Consider the following 26,812-nt stretch of genomic DNA (forward strand, 5'->3'; position numbering starts at 1 on the left):
AAGTATGTGACTTTTGACCTGAATTCTTCAGTTTTTGCCCTATTTCCCCAACATTTACATAGATGAATATAATTCTAAGGTGATACCAAAGAAATTTATCAGTGTATCATTCAAAAAAGTGCCTATGATTTAATAGGTATTAAAGCTGGTTAGAGGATCTTGCTGGTCCAAGAAGCTCAACAGAACACGTTAATTATGATAACTGTATTAGAAACTATAATCTGAAAATGTGGAAATTTACTTTTACAAGCCAATGTATGGATAATTATGGGCAGAATAAGGCCAAGTGTTAAAAGCTTCAGTTTTCAGAGAATAGCCCAGAGAAGATGTTTTCTTCCCAACTGGCTTAATTTCTGATTTATCACCTTTCATTTTACAACCCTCCTGTCTGCGCCCCTGCCCCATGGAGACTCTAGAGCCACAGTCTTACCTGAGCTTCACTTGACTTTCATAGGTATATGCTTCTCCAGTTGCCACTGCATTGGAGACAGATGGTGGAGGTCCACAGGACAGGGGCTCACAGGCTGGGGAAGGCTGGGTCCACGTTCCTTTCTCTGTACAGATCAGATCCGAACTGCCTTGGATGACATAGCCAGGCTTGCAGTTGTAAGTGATCACATTTTCCTCCAATGAACCCCTCTCAATGATGAACGCATTTGGTATCGTTGGAGGAGAACCACAAGAAGGGTGTTCACAGCGTGGGAAGTCAGAGCTCCATCGGCCATTGGCTTCACAGGTGATCTCGGAGGGTCCCAGGATCTGGAAGCCTTTGAAGCACCGAATCTGAGCTGCCTTTCCACAACCGAAATCTGTCCCATTAACAGCTCCACTCTGAATGGTTGGTGGGGAGCACTTGCAAGGCAAGCAGGAAGGTGGGCTGCCACTCCAGGAGCTATTAGAGAGACACTTTCTTAAAGGACTTCCATGGAGCTTGTAACCGGGAAGGCACTGATACACTATCTGCCCCCCACGATAAAAGGAAAAACCATTAGTGAAGCCGCGATCAAGATCTTCAGGAGGGCTGCAGTTGACTGGTTTACACACAGGAACCTGGGCATCCCAGTTACCATCTGACTGACAGGTGAGTTTGGGGGCCCCATGTAATGCATACCCATCCTGACAATGGAACACCACTTCCTTCCCGAAGCCATAGTCCAGGCCATCCATCACCCCATTTGCCACCTGTGATGGGGGAGCACATTGGACGGGCACACAGGTGGGAGTGTTTCCACTCCAACTTCCATCAGCAAGACAAACACGACTGCTGGCCCCCTCCAGTAAGAAGCCCGTGTTGCAAGTGTACTCAACCTCTTTCTGGAATGTGTATTCCTCTCCCGTTACCTGGCCGTTGGCTGAGCTTGGAGGTGAACCACAGTCCACAGGAATACAAACTGGCTCGTCCCCATCCCACGTTTTATCTTCCTGGCACGTTCTCCTGCTGGTGCCATTCAGCACATACCCAGAATTACACTCATAGTACAACACGCTCAGGTACGAGTAGTTGCTTCCTTGGATGGAGCCATCCGTAACTGGATTCGGTTTGGGGCACGAGACGGGCTCACAGCGTGGGGAAGCACCGCTCCATTCCCTGTTCCTTAGACAAAGTCTGATGTCGGAGCCCACCAGAGTGTGCCCAGGTTTGCAGCTATACCGCACGGCACTGCCCGTGGTCGTCTCTGTAACTTGCAGAAGGCCATTTTCAGGAGCAACGGGCAGGTCACATTCAATTGAAATGCATGACGGTGCACTGCCATTCCAAGTTCCATCTTCCTGGCAGATCAGCACAGCGTTCCCCAGGAGTTCGTACCCCGGATTGCAGCTGTATGAAATCAGGGTGTTGTACCGAAATTTTGCCGAATGCATAGCAGGAGACCCCTTCGTGTTTCCCAAGGCTTTAGCCACTGTTCCCAGATGATGAGGGGGGTGAGGAGTCACATGTGGAACTTCCATCATATCATCTTCTTGGTTAAAATATCCCTGACCATCTCTGACCACAGTAGAGTCTCCAAAATCAATGTGAGGGGGGAGACCACAGTCGATGGGTACACATGTTGGGATGGAGCTTGACCATCCAGACTCTTCACAGGTCTGCATGGCGTGACCAGCTACCTGGAACCCAGGGAAACAGCTGTAGATGATCACGGCGCCGTGGCTGTAGTCTGCACCTTCTACAAACCCGTTTTCAATGGGTTGTGGGGGATCACAGTGGATGGCATTGCAAGACGGGGCGTCCACATCCCAATCACCTGTCTCTAAACAAGTCAAGGCTTTGGGACCTTCGAGCCTGAAGCCTCGGTCGCAAGAGTATGTAATGGTTTGCCCATAATGGAGCTTTGTGTAAGAGAATTTGCCATTCAAAATCTCCTTGGGCTTTGGGCACTCAATGGGTTTACAGGTTGGTTTTTTCCCAAGCCAGTGACCATTTTCTCCACAAAGAGTGGTGGTATTACCCACCAACTCAAAGCCTGGCTTGCAGGTGTACAAGGCTGTGCTTAGGTAGGCAAGACCTTGCACATCGACGATGCCATTGAGGATTTCCTCAGGTTGCGGGCATTCTACTGGCACGCATTCTGGCAGTGGAGAGCTCCAGGTACCATCAGCTTGGCAGGAGGTGGTAGGATCTCCTTTTAAGAAAAACCCATCCACACAAGAATACTTGACAGTACTTCCAAAATGAAGAGCAGAAGAAGGAGCAGGGACACCGAAGGAAATGAGGGGAGGTGGGAGGCACAGAACCATCTTACAAACAGGAAAAGAATCATTCCACTGCTGGGATGGCAAGCATCTCAGGACAGAGCGGCCCTGGAGGACGTGCCCTTCCTTACAGGAAAATGTCACCACTCCCGCCTCCGTGGTCAACTCCTTCAATACGAGCTGGTTCTCCAAGAGGGGTGGCTCTGGGCACTTGGCAGGCACACACTTTTGGTTTGGCTTCTTATTCCATTTGCCAGATTTCAGGCATGTCCAAGAATGATCACCGATAAGCTCATAACCCTCATTACAGAAAAAGTGAACCTTGGCCCCTACTTCAAAATTTTCTCCTTTTGTGTAGCCATTCTGGATTGGGGGAGGTTTCCCACAGTTGAGAGGGATGCACGACAGAGGGGATTCACTGTGCCAGTGGCGATTGGCTTGGCAGACAAACACAGGACTTCCGACTGACTTATAGCCTGGGTTACATTGGTACCTCACTTCACTCTCAAAGGTCCTGCCAGTTGTATGCTGGGTAACAGGGAGAAACAATTAAACGCAGTTTGTATAACATAATATAACTGACAAAATACAATGAATCATAGGAAAGAACTAAACTGTCTGTGTTAAAATAAATCAATTAAAACATAAGCAAATGAGGACTTATATTTTTCCAATAGGTCCACTCTACTTTTTCAATTTAAATAAATGAAAAAGATGGTAGAAGGTCAAATTAAGTAATCAGTCCCTACAGCAGAAATACTAGCCACAGTGGTAAGACCATAATAAGGAAAAAATCAAGTCTCTAAATTGATTGATGAGAAGATGGAGCAATACCAAAAATTATAAACTGCTTGGTAAATTAAAAAAATCTCACAATGCTACAGTTTGTTGTTTTACTCACAGAAAAGAAAACATACACAACACAAAGATACATCTGTTTGTGCTGTTAAAAAAATTTTTTTTAATGGGTATGGACCTATTGTCAGCTTTGCATCCATTTTTAATGCACTTTAAAAAAATTGCTGTCATAAGGGTGGAAAATAAAAAATAGTATTTTCTCTTTTAAACAAAAAATATAATATTCATGATCTCAACATTCAGATACATAAATATATAATAATCATTTTAGGCAATACTAAGATGAATGAGTTATGAAAACTTTAAAAACATTACAATGGTTCTTTCATTAGTGATCACGGTAAAGTGTAGCTTCTGTGCTGCAGTAATCCTCCCAGTATTTGGACATAATTATTTACTTTGTTTATGTACTTATTTCTTGGGTACCCCACATACATGTAAATACAATGATGGACCTAATCACAGATCTATTCCAAATTATTAAATACTAGATCTCGATTGCTTACCTGATACCTAGTAGGAGCTCCAGAAATATTTGTTAAATGAATAAATGAAGAAAGCCTTCTTACATATACTAGACACTCTCATTTCAATGGAAAGTTAATACATCTGAGCAAAGGTCTCAGACAAAGGCTTTCACTGTTTTAAAATATAAAGGAGAAACGGTGCTATATGCATGTGTGAATTTTTAAAAAGTATTTAATTAGAATATAATCTCTTTAAAATGGCCCTTGATTTGGGGGAATAGATTTTTTGATAGATTTAATGAGCAGACACATATTAATGAGAAAGGAGGACATTTGTGGATATGACATAATGCTTTGCCCTGATAAAATCACCTTTAGGTGCCCTAAAAGAAAATCGCAAAAGCCGTCCTACAGTGAATGGATGGTTTACTGCCCTCCCTTGTGTCTAAAAATTAGAGATGATAACAGATTTCTCTAGGTTCCTTTTCGACCTTGATTTCTATAAAAATAAATAATACATCCATCTTGCAATAACTTTTATAAAGCAAAATAATATTTTCTTAAAACGGTTTTATTCTAACTTCATGGTTAGGGCTAAGATATTGCTAAAAAGTATTTCAAGTGTCTGTATGCTAGCAGAAGGGAGAAAGCTATAGATTAACAGGATTTATAACCTCTTTAAATTCTCTCCAATATTTACTGCCTATAGATTTAGTCTCTTGTTATTCAGTTGTACGCCCCTGCTTCTCTATTTTTCAATAGCATTTAAAAAAAATTGGAGTAGAGTTGCTTTACAATGTTGTGCTAATTTCTGCTGTGTACAGCAAGGTCGATTAGTCACATGTATAAGTATATCCCCTCTTCTGTGGCTTTCCCTCCACACCCCTGCTTCTGAGTAAGCCACACAGTGGGCTGGCCCTGTCCGCGATGAAAGCCAGGGACACTTGTGAACCAGTCTCTTACCTCCAGGAAGCCGTTCTCGACCTTCGGGGGCTCACTGCAAGACACAGGGTGGCAGGTGGGCATGGGGCCGCCCCACTGCCCTGTGGCTTCGCAGGCACTCTTCTTCTCCCCTTTGATGTAGAAGCCCCTGTTGCAGCTATAAGCCACCATGGCTCCAAAACTGTAGTTTGACCCAATTGCATAGCCATTCAGGATGCTGGGCGGCTCCCCACAGCGCAGAGGGATGCACCGGATGGACATGGGGGAAGGCTCCCACTGCCCGCCTCGCAGACACTCAATCTTCGCTGAGGTGTTCAGGACGAAACCCTCCATGCATTTGAAGCTCACAACTGAGCCTGCTGCAAATTTTGCTTTGCTCACAGATTCCAAGATGCTGTAGGAAACAGCAGGGGGTTTTTCACAGAAATGAGCGATACAACGGGGCATGGCCTGACCTTCCGGGGGAACCCACTTGCCCTGGGCATTGCAGAGGAGCTGGGAGTTGTCTGCCAGGCTGTAGCCGTCTGAGCAATAGTAGAACGCGATGTCTCCAAATAGCCGATGGGCGGTCTCTGGGGAGGCGTGTTCCACGCTGGGCGGCTCGTCACAGGAGACGGCCAGACATTGCTGGTCACTTCTGCTCCACTGGCCACTGGCCAGGCACTCAACAGTATCAGGACCAGCAAGGGTGTAGCTGTTAGATTGGGGAGAAAGAAACAGTAGCCAAGTATATTATTTGAGAAAAGCTGTTTGCATCTTCTTATTCTGTCTTTATTTTTGATCTTTCCAACAATGACTTTACTTTTATCCTTTTTTAAAACAATATTTACTGCTTGAATTTGAGCTTATTGACCAAATCAGCTTCATTTAAGATACACATCTTGGTAATAATACTAGGGCTTGTTCAGAAGGGAAATGGATTTTTGCTATTTAAGAAACTCTAAAAATGTTACACATTTTCTTACAAATAAAAATGAGGAATAAGTTATGATTCTGTTTGACTCAACTTAGTTGGAACTTCATCTGTCTACAGAGGGTTTCAGTTGCTTGACTTGATCATTAGTCCTAAAAGCTCTGATGAACCATAGGTAGCCTCTATGTAACTCTTAGTTATTCTCTTATTTATAATCAATGAACTTTAAAGGAGAGATTATAATTTCAGTCTCCAATGTTTCCTAAGGCCTTAACCACACTGTTAGCATTAAAAGCTGTGTCTGAATATGGCTATTTGACCAGCACAAATACATTTTGCTTAATAACTCTGTCTTTTTTATGTACAAGGCTCTTCACCATATATGATGATAGACTGATGACTTACAAAAATCTTAAATTATTCTCGAGTACTCTCTCAATGAAGTAGAACACAATATTAGGATATGCAGTATTACAACAATTACACTGTGAGTTTCATTTTCACTTTCTTACTGAAGATAAAGAGGATGGGGAGACTGAAAGGAATGCCTAACATCCAATCGGTCCGTCGTTCTGATACTAATGATGGGTAAGGGGACTGAAATAATTTGGTAGCAACTGAACTCTGCTTAGAAATATTAATTTCTTCATTTTACAGTGATGGTTCAGAAGGCCACATAATCTGCTGATAATCACACAGATGCAAGCAGCAGAGTTAGGATGTGATTTTGGTTTACTGAATTCTAACTTCTGTCTTCTCTCTCTCCTTCTCTCCTTAAAATGAGGTCAGTTACATCACAGATGGTGGGTATCCTGTGGAAACTGTATGTCAGTGTTGTTGGTACAAATTATCTGACCAACTCTTCAGCAGATTCTCAAATCATCAGCTAGTAAACATCTCCAATTTCAATTATGATAGAGAGGGCGGAATTCCTTTATCTTTGTTGGTAAGATTTATGAAATCTATAGAAAACAGAGATCAGGTAAAAAATGATCGAGCAACATCAGAGATGTTTGTAACCTCCCTATCTATAATAATCATATTATATTTTTATGCTGTGGGTAGAAATGGTCTCAAAGCAAACACTCATAGCTGTACTCAATAGCTAAGGAGTCTCCAGTTGGGGTCTGCTGGAGCTCAAGGTTGTGAATTAGCTCAGTTCTTTGTATAAGAATCTGAACTTAATAAACTGTTAGGTGGCTTCCATCTTAAAGGGTCCGGGAAGATATACAAAGGCAGTATATTAAAACTTTAAGTTTATTTTTAAAAATCCATTGTCCAAGGTCTGAGTGCCTAGCTTCAGCTATTACTGTGTAGAATGTGCTCCATTTGTAGATATTCTCGATGTTTTCTATTTTCATGGCACAATTTACATCCTTGGAACCATGCATCATCATTTTCACAAGGTCCTTTAATGCTGCTACTATATTTCATTGGCTGAAGTTTACAGACATCACCTGAGACATACCTGATTTACGAGGATCCTTTGTGCTATCTATAAACTGCTTCCTTTATGTCATGAGACTAGCTGCTTTGAGGCAGAAACCTCTGCCTCCAAAACCTTCCTTATTCCTGAAGGCCTCTCAGGGACACAGAAATGGCGCTTTGTAATCTGGCAGCATCTTGTTAGGCCTCTGACCTCTGATCTGCTGGAAAATCTCCACTAACTACTCCCACTAACTACTCTTTCCTAATGGGAAAATCACAGCAAAAAAGCACTTCTGTAATGTAGTAGGAGATTACCACTAAGTACTTGCATTTTGAACAAAATGAATTTAAAGAATTAATAGCATTTTTGATACTATCCATACTTTCCTAGAATGGACACCATCCCTTTGTCTTGACTTTTCTTTATTACTCTCAATCAACATTTAGTCCTTCATTGGACAATGAGGCGATGCTACGTGCTAGAATCCCTTCCCCGAGGGCACAAGGCGATACCAGTGCCTATACTTGTTTACACATCTGTGTCTCAGATGAAATAGCTTTTGAGAGGAGTCATGAAAAAAGCAGGAAAGGATGAAAAGTAACAGGAGCAAAGAAATGGGAGTGTGGTACAGCCAGGGCCTTCTGCGGACTTACAAACAGGAATGGCGTGTGAACAACTGGAAAAGGAAGCAGCGGTCTCTAGGATCTCGTGTGTTTTTGACAGGTTCTGATGGCTAATGAATGAAAGTGTGGCAGGCACAAATGAACTGGAAACTGTATTTGACAGTTGCTCTGACAAGGCGTCTCATAAGATTTTAGCTGACAAAATGTTGCTAGAACAGAAAGATACTTAAGTGGTTTATTAACTGGATGACCCAAAGAGTACTGGTTAACAGAAGTAAGCTAGCTGGGCATTTCCTATCTTGTGAATGCCACAAAACTCTGTCCTTAGCCCACTGGTTTGTAAACAACACATAACTGCAGGGTGAAGGATGAGGGTTTTAACAGTCCAGTTCAATGTTTCTAATCTTACAAGGGAATACTTAACAAAGATAAAATGGAGGTCCGGTATATAGATGACAAAGAACAACCACGCAGAGGGAAAGCCGGCTTAGAGGCAACCAGTGCCAAAGACTTTAGTTTCATCAAACGAACTGAGTGAGTCAATGGTGACATCCTTAAAAGGGTTACTGTATCTCTAGAAACTCAGTTACTCAGAAAGAGAAGAGAGATGAAATAAACAGTTATGTTTTAAGTACCATGCACCAGTCCCTAAATTTAGTGTGGTTTTTGTTGCAGTTATGTTCTAATTTGCATGTGTCAGTGTACATTCAGCTCTGGGTATCACAGTTCAAAAATGGCTATAGGCCTATTGGAATAGGCTCAGAGGACAGTGACTCTGAGACTGAACAGACTTGGAATCACTTCCATCTATGAGAAACAGAGAGGCAGATTTGAGGTTGAGCTGGCTGAAATGTCTGTCTCCTGACACCTTCACTTCCAACGCTGCGAGCTTAACATCTTAACCAGAGTGTAGGATCTTTTTTTGTTTTTCAGTCATGGGAATGTATGAAGGGCTGTGATCCCTTTCTGAAACCTATCAATTAGCTCCAATGATCCACTTGTAGGAGAACCTTGGGACCAAGCCATCAAATCTTGAATAGCTGGCATTTCAGAGAAGCAGAGAAATTTATACTGAATCACTTCAAAAAGTGGAAATAAAGCCAGTGCTTTAGACTAGATAAAATATTCAATGAAGATGAGGACAGGAGCTTATTAAAAATAACTGCCTTCTAAGATACATCAGTTAGTCTTTTAAGATGCTAAAGAAGCATATGTTCGCTGAACGGCAAAAAGAGGAATTAATTTGTAGTTACTGCCTAGATACAACTATAACCAGTCTTTGATCAAACTGCCACATCGTTCCATTATGTTAGGAATCTAAATGAGTGCTAAGCTTTCTGGAGGATACAGTTAACCTGCTTATGTAAAAGAATCATTTAAAAATGATGACGTTTTATACCGATGATAAGATACAGCCTATATATGTTGGCTACCAAAACAGGAAAAACTGGAATTGGTAAAAATCTGAAACGTTGAAATATTTAATTTTACTCTGTGTGACATTTTGTAGTCTCATTCAAAAAACAATGCAGACACCCTTGAAGTCTGTTATTTAAAACCAGGCCATATATATTTTAAAACAAGGAAAAATTTCTGTAATTCCAAAGAAAACTGTCCCACTGATATTACAGTGATGCCATAGAAGGAACATTTTAGGATGAGCTGGCTGTAATGCAATATCATACTTTTAGAATGATTAAAAAAATCCTTTGAAAATGGGCAGAGTAATATCCAGATGCAATTTTCAGTGGTTTGATTCATGGCATGAACACTTACTAATGGGCCTGGGCAGCTTTTTTTTGGAGGGGGGGGCAGCTTTATGAGAAGACTTTATGAGTGGGTTTATGAGTGGGTTATTAGCTCTTCTCTTAAGAAGTCTTAAAAGAGCAGCATACTAGATATTTAAAGAGCTGTAATTTAATAAGATCAACAGAAAGTATAAATCTGTATCAGCAAGTAATTCTGTTTTCAATTGAAAAAGATTATAAAAATGTTATTATAGTATATACAGTAATTGCATTTTAAAAGTCTTTATTTGAGAAGATTCAAAAGGGAAACATTCTATCAGGATGTAAGGCTGTCAATAATCCTTCCTTCCTATTGAATTTCTTACCAAGAGAGAATACATAAGGATGAAAAGGAAAATGGGAAATAAGCGATCATTCTATAAGTTGTGGCAGAAAGCTAAAAACCCCCAGGGTAATGTTTTGATAAGAGATGGATTTGGAAGGCCAATTTCAGGGCAGGAGACAGAAATGAGACATTCCTTTTCTGCCATTCATCTTACTACTCTAGGCTCCTAAAGTCTCTGCTCTTCCATCCTTATCTTGAGAGGGTATATAGCTCCTTCTGAATCCAAGGAAAGGCCCATGCAAAGCACAATACCGGTATAAGGAGACAAAAGCACTGAGACCAAAGCAAGAAGTGTGTATGTGCTCCCAATAAGCAGGAGTGGGTAGCTCACACCCTGTGCAGGGCAGTGGCCCGTGTCAGGCAGCCCAGGGGAGAAGAGGAAGCTGAGAGGCTTAGAGAGGGAACAGGTTCTTATCAGGCCAACAGCACCTTAGGAAACCGGAGGAGAGGACAGCACACAAAAGCCATTACACAAAAGCTATGACGTGAGCACAGTGATTCTATCCTGGCATAGAACAGACACAGGGCATGTTCTATGCACTCTCCCTTGTGAGGGAAGAGATGGAAAAGAAGTGAAGTGATAAGGACAAGCACTGACTTCTTCTTCTGGCTAGAATATAATCTGAAAACCGTCTCTCTGTAACACTTGATGAAATACAACAAAAATTATTTTAAATGCATAGCTAAGCTGACAACAAATGTGCCAGAATTGAAGAGGAAATTAAAAACAGAAAAGTCTGTGAATGAATGCCATGGTTGCCCTTGGGTTGGCCAGGAAAGGAAAGAAGTAAGGGCAGTAAATATAACCTTGGAGTTGAAGTAGAGGGTAAAAGTTGAGCCTCTGGTATGATTCTATGTCCTGGAAGGACATTCAATGAAAGGATATTCACTAGAAAATTTGCACCTTGAGGCCCAGTCGTATGACAAGTGAGATCCCTGCACTTGCTGGGAATCTGGTTAGAAAAAAAAGTTCCAGCTAAGGTAGCAGAACCCAGGCTGCATCTCATGTGGATTTGAGGATAGGATTTATACCAATCGGGCTTCCCTGATAGTTCAGTTGGTAAAGAATGGGCCTGCAAAGCAGGAGACTCCAGTTTGATTCCTGGGTTGGGAAGATCCGCTGAAGAAGGGTTAGGCTACCCACTCCAGTATTCTTGGGCTTCCCTTGTAACTCAGATGGTAAAGAATCCGCCTGCAATGTGGGGGACCTGGATTCGATCCCTGGGTTGGGAAGATCCCCTGGAGAAGGGAAAGGCTATCATTCCAGTATTCTGGCCTAGAGAACTCCATGGACTGTATAGTCCATGGGGTCACAAAGAGTCGGACACAATTGAGCGACTTTATACCAATCATTTCATGTGGAAAGCCTTCAAACTGATAAATAAATGTAAAACTGGGTTTTGGTTGGTGATATTCCTGGGGTACGCAGTAGAAAAAATAGCCCATATACTCAGACCACTAAAGAACTGTCATAGATAAAACAAGCCCCAATACTGTAAGGATACAATATAAATTGTAAAACACATGTATATTTTTCATCATGAATGGGTCAGTAGACAGAACAAACAGCAAGATGAGGGCACCAATAAATTGAGATAATAGAAAAAAGTGGTCTAGAATCTAAAAAATAATATGAAATAAATATATTCAAATAATTAAAGACAAAAGCCTCAAAATTCAATTTAAAAAGAAGAGACTATGTAAAAGGACACTTGAAAAATAAACAAAGAGTAATTTTAAAAATAAAAATATAGAAAATAAAACTTTTAAAAAATGGACACAGTTCAAAAGCAGATTATAGACAGAAGACAGAAAAACGAGTGAACTGGAAGATATAAATTAAGAAGTTACCCAAATGCAACCCAAGTGTTTAAAGATATGGAAAATGTGACAGATAAATGAACATGTAAAACAGAAATAAAAGCTCTAGTATATATCCAATAAAATGAATATATATCTAGAAATAGAGAAAAGTGAAAGTGAAAAAGAGTGAAGTAAAAGAGAGTTTATTCTAAAACTGGTGAAGGATACAAATCCTCAGATGTAAGAAGTACAGTGAGCCCTGAGCAAGATGAATGACAATCAACACAGCTTTAGTCATAACACAGAGAACCACCAAAGCAACAAAGACAAAAAAAAAAAAAAATCAAAGGGAAAACACATTGTGTATAAAGGAACAATTCAACCATTCCTTCAACCTCAGCACTACCGACATTTTGGACCAGACAAATCTATTTTGTGGGGGTCTGTCTTATGCATTGCAGTATGTTTTAGTAGCATCCCCAGAGTATATCCGCTCACTGCTAATAGCATCTTTCCCTCAACTGGGACATCAAAAACATCTCCATATCTTGTCTAATGCTCCTGAAGAGCAATACTGTACCTGATTAAGGACCACTAAATTAGACTGATGGAATCTTCAACAGAAACACTAGAAGTCATGGAACAATGGAATAACATCTTCAAAAATGTTGCATTGCAGGGAGATTCTTTACCACTGAGCCACCAGGGATGCCCAACAACGATACAGAAAAACTGATAAAGCCACAGCACTTCTTGCATATATAAAGCACTTTAATAAAAACGGCTTCATGCCCTTTAACAACTTATCATTTAGGTGGGCAGACTTGGTTTCCATCTTTCCAATGAGAAGAAAGCTCCCACAGAGTGTCTATTTGCTTAGAGCTGAAGGAGTCTGTATGACAATATGGCCCCAACACCTTGTTTTAACTATAAAATGGGAATAATATTTCTTCGGCCAAAACCCCCTCTTTGTGGAAGGGAACACCTGAGATAATTCACAGCAAAGTCCTCTGAAGAATGCAAAACCGTCTACAGAGGCTGGGATTTTATCATCATTTTCAATGTTATTTTTAGTTCGTTTTTTAATAAATCTTTTTTTCATAATATACGGATTTAACATTAGGCGGGTACAGAACTCTTCTTATGATACAAATGAATGATTTATACAAGAAAAAAGAAAATATAGAAATTTTTATAAGAGATGAACTTTAAAACTATATGCGAAGACAAAGTTCTAGCAGGAGATATAGTAAAATATTACCAGTGTTTATCTTTGGGCAATTTAAAAAATATATTTTTATTTTCTAGTTTTACATAGTGGCAATAGATTAGTTTTGTAATCAGAAAAAAACCCAGAAGTAGTCAATATCTAGTTATTACTTGAAACATTTATATTTGAAAAGATTTCACAAACATTTAAATAACTAATCTTATATAGTACTATGCAGTTCATTAGGAAGCAGTTTTTAAATGAGTCAATCCACAGGGGAGAGATGAGGCCATCAAAAGTTAACTTCTACAAATTAACACAACATTGTAAATCAACTATACTTTAATAAAATAAGTTTTGAAAAGCTAATTCCTACACTGACATTTTAATATTCAAGATTTCTTTTTTTCACTTGTTAAGTGTTAAGACCACTTAACAAGCGTTAAGTGATGTTAAGATCTGGGATTTCTGTCAACTATTTGAGTATTTGACGCTCAAGAGCTTTTTGCAAGAAAATGTTGTCGCCACCTTCTGGCGGCCGGTATTAGTGGGATGGTCTTTTTTTTCTTTTTTTTTTTTTTTGAATATTTATTTATTTATTTGGCTGCTCGGGGTCTTAGTTGTGGCATGTGGGATCTTTAGTTGTGGCGTGTGAACTCTTGTGGGATGGTCTTTTTAACTAAGTGAAATGAACTTCAACAATCATGTTCTAGAAACTGTGTCCTCTCTTCTGACGTCATAATAATGGCAGAGTTTGCTGAGATATTGTCTTCTGGCTAGTCCATGCCTTATATAGTTTTAATCCTCACAATGGCCATAAGGAGTACGACCCTTTAATGAACTTGTAGAAAAAACACAAAGAGGTTATACCACTTTCCCCAGGCTACACAGTAAGCAAACGACCGAACTGAGACGCACACCAGAAAACGGCAACCCCTCTGCTGTTCCTCGTTACAACTGTGTGAAAAGCAACTGTAAATCTGGAGTGTGAACGCTATCAACTGTCACTGCTAAAACATTTACTGAGGAAGCACGGGAAAAAATGAGCAATTAAATGCCAGATGATCTGGGATTTAATCACCCTTCAATTCTTTACTCCTTGCCTGAGACCTTAGGCAGATCACTGTCCCAGAGGGAACCTTTCCTTTCTCTGTGTCCTACATGGTTTCTGTGGGGATAAAATGAGACAAGGAGTAGGAAGGCACTTTGTAAACTGCTTCCTATTTGCTTACATCTCTAAATGAAATGAGACCAGTAAAAATCTGAACTCTATTATCTTTTTTTTTTTTCATGCAGACGTGGCATCTTTGTGCTGTGACCTAAAGTCTTACCTTTGGTTTTGCAGGGGACAAGACACAAATGTGCTTTTTGCATCTGTAACTAAAATATCAAAATGCTTTCCACTGTACCGCCCAATGTCCATTATTCAAGGCCCAATTGGATAAATTACTTTAATTCCGGGAAAACACTATTTTTACAGGAGAATATCCTCCCTTTCTTACAAGAAAAGAACATCAAGCTCTCTCTGGCTTTGGCTGCCAGGAAATTTAATTTAGTGTTCAATGGAGTCCATCTGCAGTTGGGACCACCCTCTCCCAATAATCCTTTCCTTCCTCGGGTTTACTCACCCTTCTCTGCAAGCGTAAGTGACAGTGTTCCCGAAGGTGAAGTTACTCCCGGTGGTGACAGCGTCTTTGATGGCCGGCGGCTCGCCACAGGAGACCAGACGGCAGGTAGGTGGCGCTCTATCCCAGCTGCCCGAGGCCGAGCACTCGATGACCGAAGGGCCCTGCAAACTACAGGAAAGAGAGGTGCCGCTTCTTTCACTGGCTGCTGACTTACTGCTCTAGAGGTAAACTAGGAAGGACTTAGAGAACAGGGGCCACTTGGGAATTTTAACACATGAGCTTTCTTTCTATTTTACTGTTTTATATAAAAACAAAGGAGATCTGAGTTTGGCTGTAGATTCATTTAAAACTATGAGTAGGCTAAAACAACATAGCAAGAACTGGGGTATAAAATACAATGGTTTAATGTGCTCAATGGTGATCTTGTCAGGTGCTCCAAATCCTGTGATTAGCAGATTACTTGGATGAGAAGCAGTATTAGGCTGGTTAGGGTCCAGAGATAAGGGAGACAGACACCCAGGAAGTCAGAGTAATTCAAATCAAAGGGCACCATCCTTGCCATGAGCCTGGGCATCTGAACAGTGTTGCTCATCACTCTGACCTCTGGGCTGCCTTTGAATTTAAAAACCTAGGAGCTCTACGGCATGGTTTACCCAGCCTCACTTGCTAACCAGATTTTGATTGTACAACTCACTCCATTTTCCGTTCAGTTGATCTGTTAGCCAAGTTTTTGATCACAGCCTGACTCTTTCACTTCTTTTTGAACACACACACACACACACACAACATTGATCAATTAATCAATTAATACCTCTTAACAGTATTAAAGACCCAGGCCCTTATCTTGACATGATTTTTTAACAAAATTCTACGCAATGTTTTGTTTACCAAAAAAAAATCATCAAAGCATTTTATTAGGTGTTACGTTATGCTTCATAAACATTTTTTGCTTTCATGTTTAGTGTCTAAATGTTTATACTATTGAACTGGAGCTCTCAAAGTTAGATGGAATATTTCCCTGAGCATTTACTATAGGCTGAGCCTTAAGAAGCAAACATGTTTAAGAATATCTTTTACACTTAGAAACTCGTATTTAGAGCCAGCCAATCACATGGAAGTGAAACCCACTGAGTAAATAATGAATAACAGGGTACTATAGGAAGCTGGGCTGCTGTGTAGGACTGTACCTGTATCCATTCTCACATGAATACGATGCAGTAGAAAGATAGGTAAGCCCACTCAAAATATAGGTCCCATGATTTATGTCTTCGGGGCTAGAACACTTGACCAGTTCACACACAGGAGGAGAATGACTCCAAGAACCACTAGCAAGACACGATGATTCTTTCTCACCCTCCAGAGTATATCCTTTATTACACCTAAAGCAGATAAAAGAAAATGACAGAATGGAATTCACTTTGCATAATTTCATCTGTACCAAAACCTCCAAAAGACTAAAAATTTATACATATTACTAGAATATGTCCTACTGAAATAATGCTTTGAAAAATTTTTTTTCAACATTGAATACTATGCATCTTGCCCACAGGGACCCTGCTGGGTAATAAAGAGAAGGATGGATTTAAGCATTTGGCTTGCCTCCAGTTTGTGTCATGGGTGAGCATCTGCCAACAGAAAGTTCACTCTTTAAAATTTAATTGAAGTACAGTTGATTTATAATGTCGTGCCAATTCTGCTGCGCAGCACAGTGATTCAGTTATATGCATGTACACATTCAGTTATGCATATATATATTCGTATATACATGTGGCTCAGATGGTAAAGAGTCTGCCTGCAGTGTGGGAGACCCGCGTTCAATCCCTGGGTCGGGAAGATCCCCTGGAGAAGGAAATGGCACCCCAATCCAGTATCCTTGCCCAGAAAATCCCATGGACAGAGGAGCCTGGCAGGCTACAGTCTATGGGGTCGCAAAGAGTCAGACACAACTGAAGCGACTTCACTTTCACTTTTCACTTTCATACATTCTTTTCCATTATAGTTTATCATAGGATATTGAATATAGTTCCCTATGCTATACAGGAAGAGCTTGTTCTATGTATAGTAGTTTGCATCTGGCTAATCCCAAATTCTCAATCCTTCCTTCTTCTCCTCCCCTCCCCCTTGAATAACTACACACCTGTTCTCCATGTCTGTGAGTCTATTCCTGGTAAACCGAAAATTCCTGGTTTGATAATGGTCCTATCTAAAATAAGGCCTTAAGATGCTTGAAGGCCCTACAAGCTAATGAATATTTTTGGTTATAAACTGGAGCTTTGGAGCCAAGCCCAAATATAGAATTCAATTAATTCCATATTAATCTGAAAACATCCTCTGGGATTACTCTTTGTCTTTTTTTTTTTTTCCATGAGTATTCTTTCACTGCCAGCATGTTATCAACAACATCTACATGCAGTGTTAATCTTAGACACTCACCTATATATTACTTTATTGCCATAGGTAAATGCAGATCCATCAACGCCACCATTTTCTGGGCTAGCTGGTGCAGCACAGGAAACAGCTTAAAGAAGGAAAACCAACAGGCATTGCTTTTCATAGCCAGTATGCATAAAAATCTCTTTAAGGGCAGCTCCAAGATTCTGGTCATGTTTAAATGTGAGCCTAGGGACTTCCCTGGTGGTCTGGTGGTTCAGATTCTGCCTTCCAACGCAGGGGGTGTGGGTTTGATCCCTGGTCAGGGAGCTATGATGTACATGCCTTGTGGCCAAAAAACCAGAACATGAACAATAGAAAGAAAACTCGAACAAATTCAGTAAAGACTTTAAAAATGGTCCACATCAAAAATAAATCTTAAAAAAATACATTCAGTCCAATATTGGGCTTTAAATATAAAAAATATTGGGACCACACTTGGCATTTCTCCACCCTGACTTTCTAGCACTGCTGTACACCACACACACGGGGGAACTTACTCAACATACCTTCACAATATGGTATCAGATGACTCCATTCTCCAGACTCCAAACATGTGATCCTCGCCGCCCCCACCAGCTGGTATCCTTCTTCACATGAAAATGTGACCTCGGCACCCACGGTATAAGTCTCCCCGGAAGAGTGGCCATTTTCTGGATTTCCGGGAGTCTTACATTTTATAGGTTCTTGAAAGAGAGAAAACAGTTTTTGTGGGTCAACAGGGTCTTTCACATAACCACATGAGGTCTCATAGCAAAAGAATTCCACTGCAGTTAAGGTACCAATTAAATCTTAAAGGAGGGGAGGAAAAACTTCTGAAGGGAAAGGCATGAATTCCAAGGACAGACCAGATCATTTAATAGGCATTTGAAAAACAGTATTTTGAAACAGCAATGAATAAGAAAAAGAAACAAAACGTCTCTGTCCCCAAAGGAAGCTGTTTAGGGAGGAATTGGTGGTGGTGCCAGGGCATGGCTCAGAAGGGCTTCAGCCCCTGCTCCTCCCAACCTCATCTGTTGTTGGTCAGACGCTCAGTCATGTCCAGCTCTTTGCGATCCCATGGACTGCAGCACGCCAGGCTTCCCTGTCCTTCACCATTCCCTGGGACTTGCTCAAACTCATGTCGAGTCAGTGATGCCATCCAACCATCTTGTCCTCTGCTGTCCCCTTCTCCTCCTGCCTTCAATTTTTCCCAGCATCAGCGTCTTTTCCAATGAAAAGACCACTTTTTAAGTGCAACTGACTTTCTCTCTCAAGATGATACAGAGGCAGCCGCAAAGCACACTGGGGGGAAGTTCCCCGCCTCCCCTTTCAAACAGCCCCCAGATCATAAGGCTGCTGTGTGCAAATCCAGGGTCAGTCACCCCTTCTAGGAAGGGGGATTATAGAAAGGGAGATTTAGGGCTAGAGTTGAACAATGGGACCAAATGAACACTGAAATTCTCAAAAAAGGGAGATACACTGATTCAGTCTTTCTGAAGATCTCTTGGACTTTACATGGAACCCTCGCAAAAAGTAAATGCAATTATAAGACTGATTTTGAGAATTCCTCATTAAGTTCTAATTTTTCTAGTAGCTGCTTTCTCACAATTAGTATAGAAAGACATTGATGGGTTGAGTATTATCGACCTTACCACAAAATACAGGTAAAGCAAGTGGTAAGGCAAGATGTCTATTTTTTCCCAATGATTCTGTGTGGCTGAGGCAGAGGAAAAATTCTGAAAGAGAAGAGGTGATGAAGTAACCTCTTTGCTCTGCCTGAAGGCAGCAGAGGCCACCGCTTATATTTATAGATTCACTCTATTATTCTTCTATTATGGAGACATTTCTTCAACAGTCATGTGACAAAGTCGGCTCTCAGTTTTGTTTTTCAGAAATTGGGATCTATGGCCATACCACCCTGACCGTGCCAGATCTCATCTGGTCTCAGAAGCTGAGCAGGATCAGGCCTGGTTAGTACTTGGATGCGAGAATTGGTGAAGTTAGGAAAAGCACAGTGCTAGTTTAAAGCACCTCCAACTGTTGCTTGTGTATCTTTAAACACTTCTTACTGAAGTATAAGTTGATTTACAATGTTGTGTTAGCTTCAGATGTACAGCAAAATGATTCACTTATACATATATAAATATATCTATTCTTTTTCAGATTCTTTTCCATTACACATAATTATATGATATTGAATATAGCTCCCTGTGTTATACACTAGGTCCTTTGATTATCTATTTTACATATAGCATTTATAGTGTGTATATGCTAATCCCAAACTCCTAATTTACCCCTCCCTCCACGTTCCCCTTTGATAACCATAAGTGTGTTTTGTATGTCTGTGAGTCTGCTGATGTTTTCTAAATAAGGTAACGTGTGTCATTTTTTTTAGATTTCACATGTAAGGGATATCATGTATTTGTCTTTCTCTGTTTAAGTATCTTTTTAAAGATGATTTTTCTTCTCCATATCCCCTTTGAAGTTGAAAATACTGTCTTATTTTTATATGACATACATTTAAACTATATACTTCAATTAAAAAATTGAAAGAGACTTCTCAGTTACACATAGCCTAGTTACCTGCACAGTTTTTACCATCTCCTGTGTAGGGTGGGATACATGAGCAGACGTAGGATCCATTTGTATTCAGGCAGGAGGCGTGCTCACTACAGTCTGACCCAACTGCACATTCATCAACGTCTAAAATAGAGATCGTTTACAGGCCATAAGGCTGATGGATTTGTCTTATGGAGCAAACATTTGTTTTTACTTTTAAATCATTATGTATCACTTAATGCATCACATTATATATATTTTTCATGAAGTTTAGATTTAGTAGTCATAATCACATTGCAGATCTACAACAAAAGCTATTTCCACAGTTTATAGGTGGATAAGTAGAAGAAAGAAAGAAAGAAAAAGATATTCTTATGTTGGGCCTGGTAAAAATTTAAAACATGTTTGGCATGTCCATGGACAGCTGCTTTGTCACTATGGCTTGCCCAGAGCTGACTAGGACAAGATGAAATTAACAAAGGCACGCCGCAAGAGCCTCAGGAATTTGGGATAATTATCTCCCACAGAGTCAGAATAAAGGCACGCAGTAATTGCCAAGATCCATCTCACCAAGACACGATGGTGAAATGCCATTCCAGCTCCCATTATCCGTACAGAACATCCTTGAATCGCCCAACAAATAGTAGCCATTGTTGCACTGGTAGGTCACTGTGCTGCCAGCATGGAAGTCCTCGGCTGAATAGAAGCCGTTCTCCAAAGGGGGTGGCACCCCACAGCTAATGCCTGGAATGTGACAGTTATGTTAGGAGCAAAATACTCAACGGACATCTAATTTATATTAAACCTGTAGTTGAGTTAAACATGAACTCTTCAATGCACACAAACATTACACTGAGAATACTATAGGAGTGGTGGCAGGCTGCAGCCACTCTTGTGCCCAGAGCATCAAGCCCAGTGTCCGGCTCACAATGGGCATGCAATTCATTCATTTAAAAGATAATTATGGAGGGACTTCCCTGGTCATCCAATAGCTAAGACGTCACGGTCCCAAAGCAGGGGGCCTGGGTTCCATCCCTGGTCAAGGAACTAGATCCCACATGCTGCAAGTAAAGATCTAAAGTGTCACAACTAAGACCCAACACAGTCAAATAAATAAATACTAAAAAAAAAAATAATTATGGCGACCCCGCTACCTGCTAGACGTTGTCTGGGTGCTTAGGTTGAACCAAGCAGACAAAATCCCTGCCTTACAAACTGTAGTGTCTAGTCAGAGATGAGATACATGAAACAGATAAATAAGCACCAGGTGGAAAGAGATGTTATGGAGGAACTTCCCCAATCACCCTGTCTACAATAGCAGTCCTGCTCCCACCCAACCCTCTCACTTTATATCTCCCTGTCCTGCTTTTCCCCTGGTGGCTCAGTCACTAAAGAACCTGCCTCCAATGCAGGAGACACAGGTTTGATCCCTGGGTTGGGAAGATCCCCTGGAGAAGGAAATGGCAACCCATTCCAGTACTCTTGCCTGGGAAACCCCATGGACAGAGGAGCCTGGAAGGCTACAGCCCACGGGTCCCAAGAGTTGGACATAACTGAGCGACTAAACCACCACCACCCTGCTTTAGTTTTCTTCAAAGCCTTTATTCTGGCCTTTGCTGTTCTTACTTACTATAAATAAATAATGTTACCTGTTACTTCTTGCCTTTCCTACCCACAATGTAAACTCCACAAGAAGAGAGACTTCCCCCAACTGCCGTATCTCCAGAACTTAGTTCGGTGTCTAGCACACACTGCTGCTGCTAAGTCGCTTCAGTCGTGTCCGATTCTGTGCGACCCCACAGACGGCAGCCCACCAGGCTCCCCCGTCCCTGGGATTCTCCAGGCAAGAACACTGCAGTGGGTTGCCATTTCCTTCTCCAATGCATGAAAGTGAAAAGTGAAAGTGAAGTCACTCAGTCATGTCTGACTCTTCGCGACCCCATGGACTGTAGCCTACCAGGCTCCTCCGTCCATGGGATTTTCCGGGCAAGAGTACTGGAGTGGGGTGCCATTGCCTTCTCCACTAGCACATACTGGGTACTTTCAAAATTGTTAAATGAATGAATGAATGGGTGCATCCAACTTAAAGAGATATAGTCCTGTTTTCCCACCCAGCAACGGCCCATCTCCCTCTGGGCTCCAGGCTTCACACCTGTCTTTCCCTCCATTCATTTCCTTGGGCCACTTGGGTGCCTTCACAGGTGTGGGCTCTCTGTATCCTCATCTCCCACCTCCCTCATGGTGCCCAGCACACTTCATTACACAAAGAAAGTAATGAGTATCTGCTATATTGGCTGTTAAGAAGTACTCCACTTTTATCTAGCATTCCTCAAAAGGTGTTCTTAGGGTTCCAGTAATTTTCAAGAGCTACTGAAATGCCTTCAACAAAGACTGCTCACGTTCACAGTGAGGCAGTGGTTGTGTCCACTGTCCTTGATTCAGGCAATACTGCACAGAGTTTCCGATCATCTGGAAGCCTGGATCACAGTACAGACTGATTTTGGAGCCTGGCTTTACGTCTCTTGATGCAGTTCGCAGATGAGGTACCGATCCTTCTAAAGATGGGCAATCTGAGGGCAAAGAACACTGGTTCAGAACTTGTCAGAAACACACAGGCAACATCACCAGGTTAAGGGTTTCAAATCATATATTGTACCAGCATTTGAGAGCCACTCTATTGATACTAAAACAAGATAACATGTAACCAGATCTCTGGCATGCAAAATTTCTAGAAAAAAACTACTGGATTCAACAAACAACTTTTCCTCTTTCAGCAGAAGTCTGCTGAATATTTTTAAGGAAAATGGTATTTTTGAATTACAAATAGTATTTCAGAATTAATAAAATGTCCTTATGAGTTAACAAAAGCCATGAATTCTAGGATATCTTCAGAACTTCTTTAAATATTATATATTGAATTTTAGAAGGGAGCTGGGACCAGAGGGCAGAGTTTGACCACTCAGTATGTATATTATTATATCTATTTCTCTTCCCTCTCTGCTACCTGCACGTGGATGACGGCTAGGAATTACAGAGCCAAGAGAGTACCCCATCTCAAACTGGGGGACAGGACTTCGATAGGTATTTAAGAAAAATTAACCATATCGCTCTGCTCATCCTATTTTCCTTATTTTACCTTTGTTCAAGTTTCCTGCACAATTATTTTGTGCAGTATTTTGTGCAGTATTGTGTATTTATGTATTAAAAAATAACAGACCCTTTAGATAAGGTAGGCTAAACATGAATTATAAGGTAAACTGACAAGCACACACTATTTGACCAGTAGAGAATCAAATGTCTCCTTTTGCTAGAAAATCCCGGAGTAATCAAGAGACAGCAGAGTCTAAAGAAGAAGGAAGCTAACCCGAACAGAATACGCTCTTCGGATTGATCTTCACTCTCCCCACAATTCCCGACAGGAAATCAGGCCAGGCTAGCACGTTTCCTTTACTGAGTTCCTCTGGGCATGAGGTGGCCAGCGATTTCACCTGAAAATTTACAAATCCATCTTTTAGACAAACCTCACTTGCTTCTGGAAGACAGAGTTATTATATCTTAATCTGGTCCTGCTGAGAACATTCACATACTTGTGAGGGGCAGGGGGCGGGAAGCAGAGTTTTGGATGTAGGGTGTGATTTCAGGGGCAAAGGGAAGTTCTCTTCCTTTTCTCTCTCTCCCCTCCCCTCCACCATTCCCTTTACCAAATATTTCATAGTCACTGGAAATTCTGAAATTCTACATATAGAATTTCTTGTCTAAAACTCTGCAGTTTGTCAAGGTGTTGTAGGGGCGCTTCCTCTCTGGCCTCCTATGTCTGACCTGGAGGTGAGAAAGCTGAGGTTCAGGCAAGTTCTGCCACAATAATAGTAAGAGTAAACATCTATCAAGCACCTTTGCTGTTGTTTAGTCACTAAGTTGTATCCAACTCTTTGCAACCCCATGGACTGCAGCCTGCCAGGCTCCTCCATCCATGGGATTTCCCAGGCAAGAATACTGGAGTGGGTTGCCATTTCCTTCTCTTGGGGATCTTTCAGACTCAGGGATCAAACCCACGTCTTCTGCATTGGCAGGTGGGTTCTTTACCACTGAGCTACCGGGGAAGCCTGTCAAGCCCTTACTATGTGCCAAACGATACCTCAATGTTATATGCAGGACTTGGTTCCATTCTGCCAAAACTCCACTATGCAATTCTATTTGTTTATCTTTAATAGATTTGAAAACTGAAGCATAGAGAGATGGGGTAACATGTTCAAAATAAGCAGAGTGAGTTCATGGTGAAACTGGAACTTGAACCCAGGCCATTGGACTGTAGGCTGGCTTTAACCACTAGTCCATCTGTTACTCTGTATGTGTGATCTTGTGCCAGCCCTAAATTTCTGCTTCTTGAGTCAGAGGGATTGGAAATATTCTTCTCTATGATTATTTCTAGTTCTGAAATCACAAGATTTATGAAAGTCATGTCCAATAAAATTATAAAACATCACCAAGACACTGTAAATAACCTCTGCCTAGCTTAGTCTACTACCGTAGCATCAAATGATACTGCCGGTAACTTCTGAAAGCTCAGCGGTGGCATAGATACGGTAGCATTAGGCTGTGCACATTTGTACTAGGTTTGTACCTTTGCATGTCATTACTGTCATACACTGAAAATGGAATTGACCTGCAGTGGAGACAGGACATAGTCCCAGAGGTTGAGCTGGCTTATGGAGCCCACAAAAGACTCAGCTGGGTTGAATCCCTCTCCTTTTGTGTCCTGTTCTTGCCCAAGAACCAATGAACCACCACCTAAAGAGAAAAGGAAAGAAAAAAGGAAGAAGAGTGGCTTGGCTGTTATTTCTAAAATGCTAACTTAATGAAGGCACAGCCTATACAAATGTATCAGGGGAAATTATTGAGAAGTTAAATTATCTACATTCACTGCATGATTTATCAGTAAGATGAGTTCGACATTTTATACAGCAACTGAAAAATCAGTCAAAGACGATTTGGAACACAAGATTGGATTTATAAATATTTAACTATAAAACTACATATATACTTATATATGCATATAATATTTTATGTCAACAAAGTAGCTAAGTCCTTTTTTGCCTCTTTTGCTCTAGGAAATTACCCTCTGTGACAGATTACCAGTAGCTGCTCTTCATTATCTTATTCTTTAGCCTATAATGCTTAAAGTTCTATTACCAATTCCAAGGAACATTCCTTCCAGTGGCCACCTAATGACCCAATCCAAAGGAAACTCTTCAATATTCACCTCTGGTGACCTCTCTGTATCACTTGTTTCTTGGAAGCATTTCATTCTACTAACCTGCCCTTCCTGGCACTCTAGAAGGTCTGCACCCCTCGAGAGCCACCCTCCCCCTTTTTCCACTCTGCTTTGTGGCCGCAAGGTTGACACCCATGGACTATATCTCCTGGTTTCTTCAGTCCTCTGGCCTCTGTTTGTCTGGCCAATGGAGAGACCAGCCCGAGGTAAGAAAGTGGGATGAGAGACAAGTTTAACTTCTTGGATAACTTCCGCCCAGGCAACAGATGGAAGGGGCTGCTTTCCTCTCTCTTGCATCACTGGTTTGTAGGCATGATGGTTTGAAGGCAAACCATCACTACAGGTTTGCCTACATTCTGGTGACAACTCCCACTCTGTCACTTCATGTGCATCTCTTGTGACTTTCCATCGCTACTAGTCATGGGGTATTTTACTACATTTTGGTTCTCTTAACCTTGCCCAGGACAGCATGCTAAGTCATTTCAATTGTGTCTGACTCTTTGTGACACTATGGACCACTGCCTGCCAGGCTCCTCTGTCCACGGGATTCTCCAGGCAAGAATACTGGAGTGGGTTGCCGTTTCCTACTCCAATGGATCTTCCCAACCTAGGGATTGAACCCGCACCTCTTACATCTACCTGCATTGGCAGGTGGGTTCTTTACCACTACCTGGGAAGCCCACATCTTTGAAAACAGTCCTTTCATGAAATTCTTCAGTTATCCTTCTTGTCTGTGTCACTTGCTTCCTGCCAGGAGCCCTCCTGATTGCAGCTGGTTTCCATGATAGCATCCTCCCCTGGTTCTCCTTGAACCTTTCTGCTCATCCTCACTCTCCCTTCTCCACCTGCCTCTTAGATTCTGATGAACCCAGGATTCTACCCTTGGCTTCCTCTCTTCTTCTTTCAGTTATTCTCCCAGGCCTGCCACTCCATGTCTGTAGAACCCTCATTCGTGATTTCCCAATCTATATCTTTTTCTTATAAAATTAACAATTAAAAATGAATACATACACATGGAAGAACATTTTTAAAAATTAAATATAAGGAATTCTTCCTACTCAGGAAAAATCATTTAACAGTTCTGTGTATTTCTTTCTAGATTATATGTTTTTAAAATTATTTTTTTTAGTATGTGTGTATGAGAGAGATTTTAAAACACATAGCATAGGTCCTACTACATATGATGTTGGAAGCTTGCTTTTCTTGAACATATTTTCATTTCATGAGTTTTAATAGTTATTTTATTATGTGAATGCGCAACAATACATAATTTTCTTAATTAACTAAGTTAACAACTATTTCTTAATGGATACTGGAGTTGTTTCCAGGCTTGGTACCAAGGTAATGCTGAGCTAAATATATAGATACATAGATATTTGTTCAGATCACTGATTCTTTCTTTTTGATTAATTCCTGGTAGAGAATTGTTGGTTCCATGCAAAGAGTTTCTCTAAGGCTGTTGATGAATGTTTCTAAATAGCTTCCCAGAAAGTCTGGATCAATTTTCACACCCCCCAGGACTCTATAAGAGCATTCACCATGCTGAATTCTTGACAAACATAACCTATCACTAAAAGACAATTCTGTCATTTTGATATAAAATGGTATCAAATTATGTTTTTAGCTGCATACATTCGTGGGATTAAAATTCATACTCAGTATGTCTAAAACCAAACACAGAATCTTCCTCTACCCCTAATTCTTGCTCTAATAATGGTCCTTTCCCAAGAATTTCTATTTCACCTAATACAGTCTTCAATAAATCTGGTCAACCAAACCACAGTCAGTCATTCACTAGGGTCGGTCAAATGGAGTTCTGCAATAGTTATGGACTATAATTCATTCTTATTACTGTGGTCAGAGAACTGT

General features: G+C 41.0%; 1 protein-coding gene across 1 annotated transcript in view; it reads right to left on the bottom strand.

Moving 5' to 3' along the window:
• Window positions 1-26,812, bottom strand: part of SVEP1 (sushi, von Willebrand factor type A, EGF and pentraxin domain containing 1) — a 186,845-nt gene that overhangs the window by 32,929 nt on the left and 127,104 nt on the right. The window contains exons 28-38 of the mRNA XM_043453918.1: window positions 24,335-24,459; window positions 23,036-23,159; window positions 22,071-22,241; window positions 20,242-20,415; window positions 19,696-19,815; window positions 17,640-17,816; window positions 17,134-17,218; window positions 15,888-16,079; window positions 14,701-14,868; window positions 4,983-5,655; window positions 431-3,222 (exon numbers count right to left, since the gene is read on the bottom strand). Of these exons, the coding sequence (XP_043309853.1) occupies window positions 431-3,222; window positions 4,983-5,655; window positions 14,701-14,868; window positions 15,888-16,079; window positions 17,134-17,218; window positions 17,640-17,816; window positions 19,696-19,815; window positions 20,242-20,415; window positions 22,071-22,241; window positions 23,036-23,159; window positions 24,335-24,459 (4,801 nt within the window). The remainder of the gene's footprint in view (window positions 1-430; window positions 3,223-4,982; window positions 5,656-14,700; window positions 14,869-15,887; window positions 16,080-17,133; window positions 17,219-17,639; window positions 17,817-19,695; window positions 19,816-20,241; window positions 20,416-22,070; window positions 22,242-23,035; window positions 23,160-24,334; window positions 24,460-26,812) is intronic.

This window comes from Cervus canadensis, chromosome 30 (genome assembly GCF_019320065.1).
Source record: "Cervus canadensis isolate Bull #8, Minnesota chromosome 30, ASM1932006v1, whole genome shotgun sequence".
NCBI lineage: Eukaryota > Metazoa > Chordata > Mammalia > Artiodactyla > Cervidae > Cervus > Cervus canadensis.